At 35.3% G+C, this 14,682-nt stretch overlaps 1 protein-coding gene across 1 annotated transcript; it reads left to right on the top strand.

Moving 5' to 3' along the window:
• Positions 1-10,784: 10,784 nt before the first annotated feature.
• On the top strand, positions 10,785-12,915 carry LOC127103537 (fructose-bisphosphate aldolase 1, chloroplastic-like). Its single transcript, NM_001427011.1, has 6 exons — positions 10,785-11,032; positions 11,134-11,403; positions 11,481-11,590; positions 11,698-11,788; positions 11,912-12,181; positions 12,412-12,915. Exons 1-6 carry the CDS (start codon positions 10,847-10,849, stop codon positions 12,688-12,690), a joined length of 1,206 nt encoding a protein of 401 aa, NP_001413940.1. The 5' UTR covers positions 10,785-10,846; the 3' UTR covers positions 12,691-12,915.
• The last annotated feature ends 1,767 nt before the right edge of the window (positions 12,916-14,682 follow it).

Here is a 14,682-nt window from a genome sequence, read left to right as displayed (position 1 = left end):
GGAAGTGGGATAGTATCAGTATGGATTTTGTTGCTGGTTTACCGAGGACAATTAAGAATTTTGAAGCTATTTGGGTGATTGTTGACAGATTGACAAAATCGGCTCATTTCATTCCGATCAGAATGGATTATCCGTTAGAGAGATTAGCCGAGTTGTATATTGAGAAAATCGTAAGTTTGCATGGTATTCCGTCGAGTATTGTTTCGGACAGAGATCCTAGATTTACATTGAAGTTCTGGGAAGGTTTGCAGAGGGCTTTGGGAACTAAGCTGAGATTGAGTTCTGCATATCATCCGCAGACTGATGGTCAGACTGAGAGGACGATTCAGTCACTAGAGGATCTTTTGAGGGCTTGTGTTTTGGAAAAAGGAGGTGCTTGGGATTGTTATTTACCTTTGATTGAGTTTACCTACAACAATAGTTTTCATTCGAGCATTGGTATGGCACCGTTTGAAGCTTTGTATGGTAGGAGATGTCGGACACCTTTATGTTGGTATGAGTCCGGTGAGAGTGCTGTGATTGGACCGGAGATTGTTCAACAAACTACGGAAAAGATTAAGATGATTCAGGAGAAGATGAGGATTGCTCAGAGTCGTCAGAAGAGTTATCACGACAAGAGGAGGAAGTCACTTGAGTTTCAAGAGGGAGACCATGTGTTTCTGCGTGTTACTCCGATAACTGGGGTTGGTCGAGCTTTGAAGTCGAAGAAGTTGACACCTCGATTTATTGGTCCTTATCAGATTTTGGAGAGGATAGGAGAGGTAGCCTATCGTATCGCTTTACCGCCGTCACTTGCGAATTTGCATGAGGTTTTTCATGTGTCTCAGTTGAGGAGGTACATTCCTGATCCGTCGCATGTGGTCCAAGTAGATGATGTACAGGTGAGAGATAACCTGACTGTTGAAACATCACCTATGAGGATCGAGGATCGAGAGTTGAAGCAGTTGCGGGGTAAAGAGATTGCTTTGGTAAAGGTAGCTTGGGGAGGACCAGCAGGTGGCAATGTGACTTGGGAACTTGAGAGTCAGATGAAGGAGTCTTATCCAGAGTTATTCGCTTGAGGTATGTTTTCGAGGACGAAAACCCTTTTAGTGGGGGAGAGTTGTAACACCCCGATAAAAATAAGATAATTATTTAATTTAAGTTAATATTATATTTATTAATTTAATTAAATAATTGGAATTTTTGGATTATTATTATTATTATTATTATTGGAATAATAATTATTGGGAAATACATAAGTTGGAAATAAGGAAAAAGAGTTCCATTTTTGGTAAAAAGAGTTCCATTTTTGGTAAAAAGAGTTTTCACGTGAAAACAGAGAAGCGGCTCAAAAAGAGGAAAAGGGCAAAGAGGCAGAGCAAGAGAAAGAAGGTTGGAGAAGAGAAGAGCTTGAGGCTAAAGGATTGCCGGATTAACTCAGGTAAGGGGGGTTTATCGTCGATTAATGGGTATTATGGGATAACATGTAGTGGGTAGTGATAAACCATGGATTTGACTCTGATTAGAATAATGCATGATGAAATTGTGAAATATTGGATGAACGAAAATTGGATTATAATTGAAGGGAATTCGTAGGAATTAGATGTAAAATGTTAGCATTTGTGAAATCGAATAGGGTATGATTCGTGTTAGATGATATGAACGATTATTGTGTAAAATTGGACTGTGGAAGGTTGGAATTGGGGGAATCTCGTAGCAGAGAAAACCATAGCAGATATGGAAATTGGTTTCTGGTCATACGCGTATGGCACTAGGCAATACGCGTATGAGATGGTCTGGTACGCGTATGGCACTAGGCAATACGCGTATGGATGAGGAAGATGATGTTTTGAACGTGGTTTGGTCTCTGTTGGTACGCGTATGGGGAAGTGGTACGCGTAGCATACGCGTATGAGATAGGTGGTACGCGTATGGAATTGGCTGAGAATTGGGCCATACGCGTATGGGACTAGGCAATACGCGTATGGGCAGGATTGTGATTTTTCTGTGCTGTTGTTGTGCAGGTTTTGGTTGTTCAGCTGAGTAATGTAAATTAGCTGATGTATGATAGAGTAGGGATCATTTCCCGTTGTTTTGAGTAGTATAGGTATTAGTAGAGTGTGCTAATGCTGTGATTGATTATGTGGTATGACATGATATGATTATGTGGTGAATATGTTGATGATGTATGATGATATGCATAATGTTGTGAATGTATCTATCATGTCTGAAATTATGAATGGACTGTTTATGGCTTAGAGAGTTGAGCATATGTCCATTGTGGATGATTGTTGATGTTTGCATGACTAAGTGATTTAGCTTGCATATTGTGGCCTTTATGGTGGTAGCTAATTCCCATGGTGAGGAATTAGTGAGTTAGTATTGTGGATCGTTGTTGATGTTTGCATGCTAGGTGATTAGCGTGCATATCATAGCCCTTGGGGTGGTAGCTAATTCCCATGGTGAGGAATTAGTGAGTGAGTCACTAGGTCTCAAATGAGTGGGACTAGTGAGCTTGGTAGCCGTATCTGGATTTGATCGGTGAGGTTGAACTATATGTTCACGAATAGTCGGTACCGCATGCATGGAGTCTCATGGCATAATATATGTATGTATGGCGTATAATATGAATGGATGTATTCCAATATTATACGTGTGTTTTATGGTTGTGTTGAGTTTGAGTACGATGATGATGATGATGATTATGAGTTGATATTGCCGTTGCTGAATATGTGTGATCTGATTAGGGTGATGATATGTGTTAAATTACTTAGCATTACATGATATTTTATAATGCTTATTATATCGATTGAGGAACTCACCCTTACAACTATGTTTTCAGGTAACGAGCAGTGATTGAGTAGAAGCTAGTGCTTGGAGTCTAGTGTAGTCTCCTTAGTGGGTCATGCTCTGATAGATGTAACATCGGGACGGGATGTTTTACCTTGTTGAATAATTTTACATGTAATGTGTTACATGTTTTGCATGATTGATTTGATTTCTATCCGCTGCGTATTGTGCAAATGCTTTATGTTTTGATATAATAAAAGAGCATGACAGTTATTATGGTGAATGGTGTGTAATGATTGTGTGACACCCTTAATTGCATATTTACTCTGATTGATATATTGTTATTTTAATTAAATATTTGGGGTATTTTAGAAGGGTGTTACAATAGTCATTGGATGCCATGCCCTTGATCTATAGGGTTATGAGGTGGTCTTGATTCAAGTCAGCATCGACGAATGTTCAAGTTCCTCTCTGACTGCTCATTGTGGAATTTTTCTGATGCCAAGTACTGACTTTCTTTTAAAATTGTTCATTTAAAAATGGTAATTTTAATGCGATATTCATGCAAGTTTTGAAAAATCATTTATTGGAATGATATGGTAGTGTGTGATGATTGAACCATTAGTCCAAATGTAGTGCTGATTTAGCTAGTGTGTGAAAGATACAATGAGAATATGATATCAAAATAGAAGATTAACAAATATCTAGGAGTTAGCTTACACAACCTTGTTGTAGTATGCTTTCAGAATAAGCCCTGCCTCAATTAGGTCTTTTAAGGTTTGTAACGTGATCTGGTTCACGGTTTTTGAACAAAAGGATATGAGGCAAAAAAATTAATTTTAACCCACCCTTTCTTCTTGATGATATCTAGTTCTACACTCAATTAATTCAACATACACATTCATCTTCCAAGAGATTTCGATGGTGTAAGAGTGAAGATGATGATTCAAGATTTGCTTGAAATGGTAGTCACCTTATTTTGTTTTTGGATGTCGGCGGCCCTTTTGATTTTGATATTGTGGTCACTGAATCTTGTTATTCTTTGTTTTTATTTGCTGAGTATTTGATTACCTCTTTTGATTGATTTTTGATTTTTTTTTTGTTCCCTAAATTTTGCCTGGACCGCTTTTTAAAGCTTTTAGTCCACCAGAATTGCCCTAATTTTTGCCTAAGTCGCCTCTTTGGGAGTTTGACTTAGAGGACTTATTTTTTCTTTTATTTAATAGAAAATGGTTGTCGCAATGATATTTAGGATCGGGAGTCGATTACGCAAGGGGAATGTATTAACACCTCTCACGTCCATTGTACTCAACGGGAACCTTTTAGTTGAACTTGCAATTGAATGTTGGCTTATGTGAATTGTTTTATTCGAATTATTGAAAGTGTAAAAGAAAAGAGGTCGCAAAAATGTTTTTATTAGGTTATTTGACAAGATTGCGAGTCTTGCTCCTACGTATCTCCAGTTGTGATGGAGAACTCAAATCTACGTAGTTCTTGGCAAGACAAACGGTATTTTTGGTTTTTTTTTGTTATAGTGCTTGACGAGACGTGAATATCGCTCCTATGTATCTGCAGATGCGATGGAGAAATCAAATTTACGTAGTTCTTGGTAGCCAAGAGTGTCGGTTGATTGATTTTAATGGACGGATTTTTAGGTCGCATTCTAACGGTTAAACATTGGCTGTTTGCTTGTTGATGGGAGATTTAGCTTTTGTTTGTTTTGGGGTAGAATGGATTCTGTTTGATCATATTTTAGCAGTTTAAACATTTAGTTGTATGCTCGCGCATGGGAGGCTTAAACGCTTGTTGTTTACGCGTTAGAAAGGACTAAACAATGTCCGTTTGTGAAAAGGGTTTCAATCCCACAGGGGAGAGAAAAGAGAGGTTTGATTGGTTGAGTTTGTTAGGGTGAACACATGTCTAGATCGCATTCTAATGGTAAAACATGACTTGCTTACTCGCGGTGGAGGTTTAAGCACTTGTTTGTACATGTTAGAAAGGATTGGAAAATGTACTCTTACGAAAGGTTTTCAATTGCATGGGGGCGAGAAAGTAAGTTTGATGTATTGTATAATTTTTAGGAAAATAACGAATATTCGTTAAGAATGAGACATGAGCCTCGGGACCAATTATTAAGGGTATTACTGGAATGATAGACTCCAAGGATACCTTTTTCATTCAATATATTCATGAATTTGTTTGATGGACAATGAACATTAAAAATATTGTTCAAAGGTTCCACCGGAATGCTAGACTCCAATGGCGCCTCTTTTCAGCCTAGTTTTAAAGTATTTTAGATATGAAAGGAGTGAATGAAAAGCTAACCCAAGACGTGTGCCTCGAGAGCATTCATTCGAAGATTCAAGGAATGCGAGACTCCTAGAAACTTCTTCTTTCGTGTTTGTTAAGAAAATAATTTAGCATTGTTTTAATCGGGAAAAAGATTGAAATTAAATTGATGTGAACTAATCGGGTTTGAAATGAATCACTTGATGTTGAACCAAGGTTTTTCTTATTGAAAAAAATTCATTTTAAGTTGTCTTGATACTTAATTGATGATTAAGCAATCTAATTAATTAATTAAAATTTAATTGAATTAATTAGTTAGGATGATTAAAAATAATTATCAAGGTCAATTGATAAAAAGTGATTCCATCAACATAATAAAGTTAATTAGATTTAATTGATCGAAACTAATTAATTAACAAAAATTAATTAATTAATCTTATTAATCAAAAAAGTAATTTTAATTGGAAATGATTTATTTTGAAATGAACATAGAAATAAATTTGAAATAAAATCGAAATATGCTCAAAGTCAGTTTGTGCGTAATGACAACACGAGTAGAATGTCATACGCAACGGTCATAACGTGTCGAAAGACACGTTATGCTATGCAGATAATGCAACGTAAAGATAAAGTCAGATGTATGAAAGTTTTAAAATACCCAGACAAAATTGGGGTATGACACAAGGTACATAGTTGCTGCTTTGAAACACAAAGATCCAGAAAACCTTACCAGTTTTACCCAGGTATATAAAGCTAGAGTTACATACAATGCGAGCAAGAGAGGTTCATTGACGGAAATGCAAATGTTGTTGAGTCTTATTCATAGAGAGAAATACATGTTGGACTAGAAATAGGGAAGACTCAAATGTTGTTGCTAATATCTTTTGGACACATTCTGATTCAGTGAAGTTGTTGAGTATCATTTGTTATTGATTTTCGATTGTACATACAAGAAAAATAGGTAATGGCCAAATGTTAATTTTTGAAATCTTTTGGAAATATTTTGATTTATCATATTTTTGATTATGTGCATCGTGATCATACAAGTACCGACTACCGCTACTTGAGATTGTTGGTGTTACGTTAACAAAGTTAACGTTTTCGGTTGGGTTTGCCTATTTGGAACATGAAAGTGAGGATATCTTCAAATAGACACTGGAGAAGCTCAAAGAGTTGTTCTCTTTTGAGAATTTGCTACCGAAGGTTGTGGTGACAGACCGGAAACTTACATTGATGAATGCCATATAAACTGTGTTCCCAAATTGAACTCATATGTTGTGTTAGATCCATATTTCAAAAAACTTTAGTATGAAATGTAAATATTATGTTAAATCAGAAAGACAAGAACATGTCATGGATCTATGGAACAACATCATGTATGCTAATAGAGAAAATGAATTTGTCGACCACTTGAAGCACTTTGAGACTATTTGTGTTGATATTTCTTTATTTGTTAAGTATGTGAGTGAAACATGGTTGACACCTTATAAAGAAAGGTTTGTTGTTGTTTGTACTAACAAAGTCACTCATTTAGGGAACACAACAATGAGCATGTACGCAAACATCATTTTGATGTTATTACATTACTAAACATGATTTAACATATATTTCTATTTATGGTTTTTAAGGCGGAGTCTACTCATTGGAGATTAAAAAACATGTCGACTATAAGCCGGGGATATTTATGTCGAATTTGGGATGTTGTGAACACCATGTTGAAGTTGCAACTAGGTTCAATCAGATTCTCGTTATAAAAAAGTATTGTCAATATTGAGCATCTTGATAACACTCAATTCTATGCAAACTTACACGGTTTTGTTTCGAGACAGTGTATACATCACATTGCAAAAGAACTAGAAAGGGTAAGATTGGTTAGTGCAAGCCAAAATGCATGTGATTACTTCAATAGAACAACACATGGGTTACCGTGTGTGTGTCAACTTGTTGGTTTTCAAATACAAGGCAGTCTTGTTCCTTTAGAACCAATTCATGTTTTTGTGTGTAAGAAATTACACATTGAAAAGCATGATGACAATCATGAAGAAAATGGTACACAATTGGATTTAGAAGCAGAATGTGAAGAGTTGAAGACATATTTCAGTACTTTGGATATTGTAGGCCAGGGGATGTTGAAGAAAAAGGTTAGGGAACTAACACATCCATCCACAACTTATATGCGTCCACCGACGGTGAAGTACAAGCTAAAAGGGGGAGTTAAAAAGAGAAGAAAGGGTCAAGAGAGTGATGTGCATCGTGATCCTTTACAATGAGAGTATGATGAGGGCTCACAAGGGAGTCATACTACAAATATGTCATGCACAAAACCAACTAGAAGTCAACCGTCAAGTATGTCGGCTAGAAGTCAACCGTCCACCGCATCTTCGAGAGATGTTTGCTTGTCTCAGTTTCATGATTTCTTACATCCATCAATTAATGGCGATATTGATATGGGTGATGATGGAAATTGTGGTTATCGGGCTATTGCAGTTTTACTTGGATGGGGCGAAGAGTCATGGCATTTGATTCATACGCAGTTAGATACTCAAGTTCATCAAAACCCTCGATTGTTTTCCAATTTGTTCTATGGCACAATCTCTATAGTTAGGAATGTGTTACGAGTAGAACATTTGGGTGCGTGGGGTATTGATAAATGGATGAGGATTCCTAATATGAGTTGCTCTGATGCTTGTAGATACAATGTCGTATTTACCTCTCTGTCAAAGAGACTTAACATCACATTTTCCTTCTTGCCTTAGTTCCACCTATGTATTCGAGCGAGCATAAAATCATTATTGTTAGTTTTGTCAACAAAAATCATTGTGTTCATGTAGTTGAAATCTGGTTGTCCATTGTCTCTCGTCACTGACCGTTGGAGACATAATTGTATTGAAGATGCAGAAGCATGTGAATTAACATATGCGAGACACATTAGACACTGGGAATAGGAAGTTAGGAAGTCATCCTAATTTGCTTTGTGTTTTTTCATGTAACATATTTTTTAGTATATATATATTATCGGTTAGTTTTTATATCGAATAATTTATTCTAGAAAAACAATTGCAGGAAAAAATAAATAATTTTCACTCACTATATACCGTAAATTTCACAATTTTCGGAATTTTGTGGTAAATACCAGAAATTTCACAATATCCGATAAGAGAGCACATATTTTCACCAAAAATTTCAGAAGTTCCAATATGTATATACCGAGAATTCCAAATTGCCAGTACATTTACCTTTGTTACGGTTAAAAAAATATAATTTTCAATAATATTTTACACATGTAAAGAGTTGAAGACATATTTTAGTACTTTGGATATTGTAGGCCAGAGGATGTTGAAGAAAAAGGTTCGAGAACTAACACATCCATCCACAACTTATATGCGTCCACCGACGGTGAAGTACAAGCCAAATGGGGGAGTTAAGAAGAGAAGAAAGGGTCAAGAGAGTGATGTGCATCGAGATCCTTAACAGTGAGAGTATGGCGAGGGCTCACAAGGGAGTCATACTATAAATATATCATGCACAAAACCAACTAGAAGTCAACCGTCAAGTATGTCGGCTAGAAGTCAACCGTCTGTCCACCGCATCTTCGAGAGATGTTTGCTTGTCTCAGTTTATGATTTCTTACATCCATCAATTAATGACGATGTTGATGTGGGTGACGATGAAAATTGTGGTTATCGGGCTATTGCAGCTTTACTTGGATGGGACGAAGAGTCATGCCATTTGATTCAGACGTAGTTAGATACTCAAGTTCATCAAAACCCTCGATTGTTTTCCAATTTGTTCTATGACACAGTCTCTATAGTTAGGAATGTGTTACAAGTAGAACATTTGGGTGCGCGGGGTATTGATAAATGGATGATGATTCCTGATATGAATTGTTTTATTGCTTGTAGATACAATATCGTATTTACCTCTCTGTCAAAGAGACTTTGTCAAAGAGACTTAACATCATATTTTCCCTCTTGCCTTAGCTCCACCTATGTATATGAGCGAACATAAAATTATTGTTGTTAGTTTTGTCAACAACAATCATTGTGTTCATGTACTTGAAACTTGATTGTTCGTTGTCTCCCGTCACTGACCATTGGAGACATAATTGTACTGAAGATGCAGAAGCATGTGAACTAACATATGCGAGACACATTAGACACTGGGAATAGGAAGTTAGGAAGTCATCCTAATTTGCTTTGTGTTTTTGTATGTAACATATTTTTTATTATATATATTATCAGTTAGTTTTTTCATCGAATAATTTATTCTAGAAAAACAATTGCAGGAAAAAATAAACAATTTTCACTCACTTTATACCATAAATTTCACAATTTTCGGAATTTTGTGATAAATACCAGAAATTTCACAATATCCGATAAGAGAGCACATATCTTCACCGAAAATTTCAGAAGTTCCATGAGAATTCCAAATTGTCGGTACATTTACCTTTGTTATGGTTAAAAAAATATAATTTTCGAAAATTTCGGATAAATATTCAAAATTTACGGTACAATTGTTATATTTTGAAAATTCCAGTATTAATGAAGGATATTATGATAAAACTGCTCTAAATATAGAGGTGCCAGTAAGAACGGTCGACAGGTTATATATAAAGTGGAGATTAACTTATTTCAAGAGTAAATTTTTTAATTTATTTTAAATTATATTCTTTGAATTGAGTCTAATCTAATGATTAATTAAGTAAAAAAATTAATTTAACAATTAAATTAGATTCAATTAAAATGCTATGATTTAGAGTAAGTTAAACAAATTTATTTTTGGAGTAAGCTTATCCTTACTATATATATAATTTATTGGTTAAATTAGTTTTTTTTACCTTGATTAACTATTATATTAGATTCAATTCAAATGATATGATTTATAGTAAGTTAAAAAAAACTTAAAGTAAGTTGATCTTTTATATATATATATATATATATATATATATATATATATATATATATATATATATATATATATATATATATATATATATATATATATATATATATATATATATATATATATATATATATATATATATATATATATATATATATATATTCTAAATGAATTATAATTTGGATTGTCACTCTAGTATTTTTCCATTGTGGAGAGTAATAAGTGTAATTTGAGAGAGTTTTGAAGGATTCCCACATTTAGGAATCATAGTAAGGTTAGTTTGATTCACATCGCCAATCAACTAAGAATTTTGGAAGCAAATCAGCACAAATAGATTCACCATTCCTTTTAGCCTCCTCCAACTTTACTTTCATGATAAATTCATATCATTATGCTCTTCTGGTATCAACCTACAAGTTATTGATTACTGTCTTGCACTACCAAGTAACACAATCCTGGTATTAAATCAGGACCATTAAATCATTGAGAAAAAGACAAATCAGTTAATCAACTAAGCAAGTTATAACCTCACACTACTATTCCCTACAAACAAAACAACTATAATAGGTAACTTTTTTATTAATGCATATTATTAATATGCTATTTGTCACTAATATAGTAACACAAGTAGAAAAATAATATTTTTACAAGGTGAGAATGGAACCAATGATTTCAACCACGTAACTGTGATGCATATTGCAGAATGCCAAACAAGCATGAATTATCATCCACATGTCAAATGAAGATAGGTTATCTCACACTAGCCTCAAATGAGACATCACTTGACAGTTATAAATAGAGAGAAAGTAGTGAATGTTTTGTGTGGTAAAGAGGTTGTTGTTGTGGGGATAAGATTGCAGTGAGTGAGTGAGTTTGTGAAACTATGGCTTCTGCTTCAGCATCTATTTTCAAATCATCATCACTTGTTCTTGATAAGTCTGAATGGGTGAAGGGAAAAACTCTCCTCCGTCAACCTTCTTCTATGTCTGTTGCCAGATGCAACCCTGCTAATTCATCAAGTTTTACCATCCGAGCTGGTTCCTATGCCGACGAGCTCGTCAAAACTGCGGTATGGTTACCATTGATACATGTGGCTCTTTCTTGTAAGAACACTTTCTTGTAATAATTTCTTATGTCTTGTTTTTTTTTTCTGCTTGTGTGTGGTTGTAGAAAACAATTGCTTCACCAGGGCGTGGTATTTTGGCCATGGATGAGTCCAATGCTACATGTGGAAAGCGGTTGGATTCAATTGGGCTAGAGAACACCGAGGCTAACCGTCAAGCATGGCGTACACTTCTGGTGACAGTTCCAACACTTGGAGAGTACATCTCTGGTGCCATTCTCTTTGAGGAGACTCTCTACCAATCCACAGTTGACGGAAGGAAGATCGTCGATGTGCTTGTCGAGCAAAACATTATTCCCGGTATTAAAGTTGACAAGGTAAGGCTGTACTGCATAATTGATGAAAACAATAAGCAGACATGATGTTTAACATATGGTTTATGTGCAAACAATAGGGTCTAGTGCCCCTAGCTGGTTCCAACAATGAATCATGGTGCCAAGGTCTAGACGGTCTTGCCTCTCGTTCGGCTGCATACTACCAGCAAGGTGCCCGTTTCGCCAAATGGTGAGTGTATGCTAGCAAAATCAGAATGTCTTGCACTTATTTATTTGGTGTCCTACGTACTTGTCATGCTCATTTTATTAACCATATGAATTTCAATCGTATATTAGGCGTACTGTCGTGAGCATCCCCAACGGTCCTTCTGCTCTTGCTGTCAAGGAAGCGGCTTGGGGTTTGGCTCGCTATGCTGCAATTAGTCAGGTGACAAAACCACTCAAATTACTTGTTATGTCTTGGCAACTTCAGTTACTTGTTATGTACGATTTGTATTTGATTAGAATTTTCAGTAACCTTAATCACTACATGAATTTATTCATTTTTTAGGACAATGGATTGGTCCCAATTGTGGAGCCAGAGATCTTGCTTGATGGAGAACACGGTATTGACAGAACTTTTGAAGTAGCCCAAAAGGTTTGGGCTGAAGTTTTCTACTACCTTGCTGAGAACAATGTACAATTTGAGGGTATTCTCCTCAAGCCTAGCATGGTTACTCCAGGAGCTGAGTCTAAGGACAAAGCCTCTCCTACAAAAGTTGCCGAGTATACCCTCAATCTCCTTCACAGGAGAATTCCCCCTGCTGTCCCTGGTATCATGGTATGTGACGCTGACCAAATACATTATTCTTTGTATTCCAAACTTTTATCTTTGTTCATATGCAATGAAGCACTGACACATATACCGAACAGGACACTGATACAATATGTTGTCACTAGTAATAACATGCATCAATGTTGTATTAGACACCAGACATGCCTTCAATCAAAAGTGTCGGTGCTACTGAGTATTATGCTGACCAAAATCGTATATTGTACTTTGTTATGTAGTTTTTGTCTGGTGGACAATCTGAGGTTGAAGCAACCCTCAACTTGAATGCCATGAACAAATCTCCAAACCCATGGCACGTGTCGTTCTCATACGCAAGAGCTCTCCAAAATACCGCATTGAAGACATGGGGCGGCCTCCCAGAGAACGTGAAGGCGGCACAAGAGGCGCTCCTTTTCCGCGCCAAGTCCAACTCACTTGCTCAACTTGGAAAGTACATTGGTGATGGTGAATCTGAGGAAGCAAAGAAGGAACTGTTTGTCAAAGGCTACTCTTATTAAAATGTTGGTAGTGAATATGATGATGATACATGTTATGTTAGCAGCAGCACTAGCAGTTAATGATGGTGTTGACGGAGGATGAATGTTATTATGTAAGAAGATTAATTTGTCAAAAATGTGTATTATTTTACAGTCTTGGAGACTATTTTTTGTTTTTTGTTTGTGGTTTATATTACATGCATCTTTACAACTTCAATAAAATCTTTTGCTATGAGTTTGTACTTATGTTTCATAATGCTCTTGAAAGTGCTCCATTCCATTGATTAATCTAGACATAAAACAAAACAAATAAATAGTGAGTGGCCTCGTCAAGAACATGGTACCCTCCATCCAAAGAGATTTTCAAGTTCATTCTAGTACTAAATTTAACCTCCTGCCCACCTTCAATATGAATCACACAACTTCCTAAAGCAGTGACTCATCAAAAGGTTCTCCTGCAACAAACATCAAATCCTCATTCCATGAAGGGTTTGGATCAAGATATCGATCTTAAAATCTTATGATTTTGCGTTCTTACTCACCCCCAAAGATCCCGATCTTGAGTAGAATCTTGTGTTGTAGTCAAATTGTGAGAAACATTATAAAATCATTGATTATTTGGGATCTTGGCCAGTTCCGACCATCCGTTTTCTGACCACCATCAATACAAATTCAAAATGATGACAAGATGTTCAGCCACAACAATTATGTAAAAAAATTTAAATATATAGTATTATTTTTCGTTTTAGTAATAAATCTTACGATTTTTGTTACGATATTATGTTTTAGGATATTAGTACCCTCTGAATCTTAAAAAAAAACAATTGGATAGAAACTTGTTTGTATATTATGTTTTAGGATATTAGTTCCCTCTGAATCTTACAAAAAAAAACAATTGGATAGAATCTTCTTAACTTAGTAACTCTTGGAACATTATGTAAATATTTTAATATAGGGAGATAAATTTGAAAAAGCTTCTTAAGTCTCACATTGTGTATTAGTTGAAAAAATTCATTAATCCCACATTGCTTAAGTGAGATATCTTAGCTAACTCATTTCATTATATAAGGAAATGTCATCTTTCATTCCAAAACACACAAAAAGTTTCTTTTGTTGAGTTTCTCCATCCTCACTTTCATATCTGAATTGTATAAACGTCAACTTCTCCCATTTTCTTTCTACTCTTTGAATTTTTTGAGTACTTTCTTGAATTCTCTTTAGAGAATTATGTTAATTTCTCCTCATTTGAGTTGAGAAATGATCAAGTATAATTTTTGGATTCTCTTTTTTTTAGAAAATTATTCAAATTTCTCTTTGTTTGAGAAATAATTTTGAGTGGTCAAATAATCGTATTATTGAAATCTCTTTGGATTATTATTGGAATTTCTCTTGGTTTAAGAAATTAATATGCATGATTGATATGCCATTACTCTGAGTGGTATTTATACCATATTTGAATGGTCTTTGTACCATCAGGAGGTGTATTTCTAGATCGATTATCTATCGTGCAAGTAGTAATCGTACAATATAGAACTGGGTTGTTTTATCTCGGAGGCGGCGCGGTAGTTTGACTGTTTTGCATAATTTTGGGTAGTGTCGCGAAACATCTTAAAGAGAGCGACCTAGTTTGCAACTCGACCCGATAATTTCTTATGTGGCTGATTTTTAAAACCGTGAAACAATAATATTAAGACGTTTCAAAAACTATCATGGCTACCAAAGAAATTATTGGTAATAGTGTGGTGAGAGTCTTCACTTCAAACATTGGCAAACTAAAATATGTTTTTTTTCTAACCTTAAAGAAGGTTCCCAATGTTCTAAGGGTATCCCTATTGCTCCTTCTGGATCAATCGAACAAGCTAATGGTAAGAATTCTGTGAATTCAGATGAAAATGCTAAAACTAATGAATCTGCTACGAGTGATTTATATCTCATGAAAGAAATCACAGTATGGCATGAGAATGATTATCTCTGAAAAATCACATTCTAAACGGTCTTGCTGATGATATGTAT

Source organism: Lathyrus oleraceus, chromosome 7 (genome assembly GCF_024323335.1).
Source record: "Lathyrus oleraceus cultivar Zhongwan6 chromosome 7, CAAS_Psat_ZW6_1.0, whole genome shotgun sequence".
In the NCBI taxonomy this organism is placed as follows: domain Eukaryota; kingdom Viridiplantae; phylum Streptophyta; class Magnoliopsida; order Fabales; family Fabaceae; genus Lathyrus; species Lathyrus oleraceus.
This window is presented reverse-complemented; position numbering and strand designations above follow the sequence as displayed.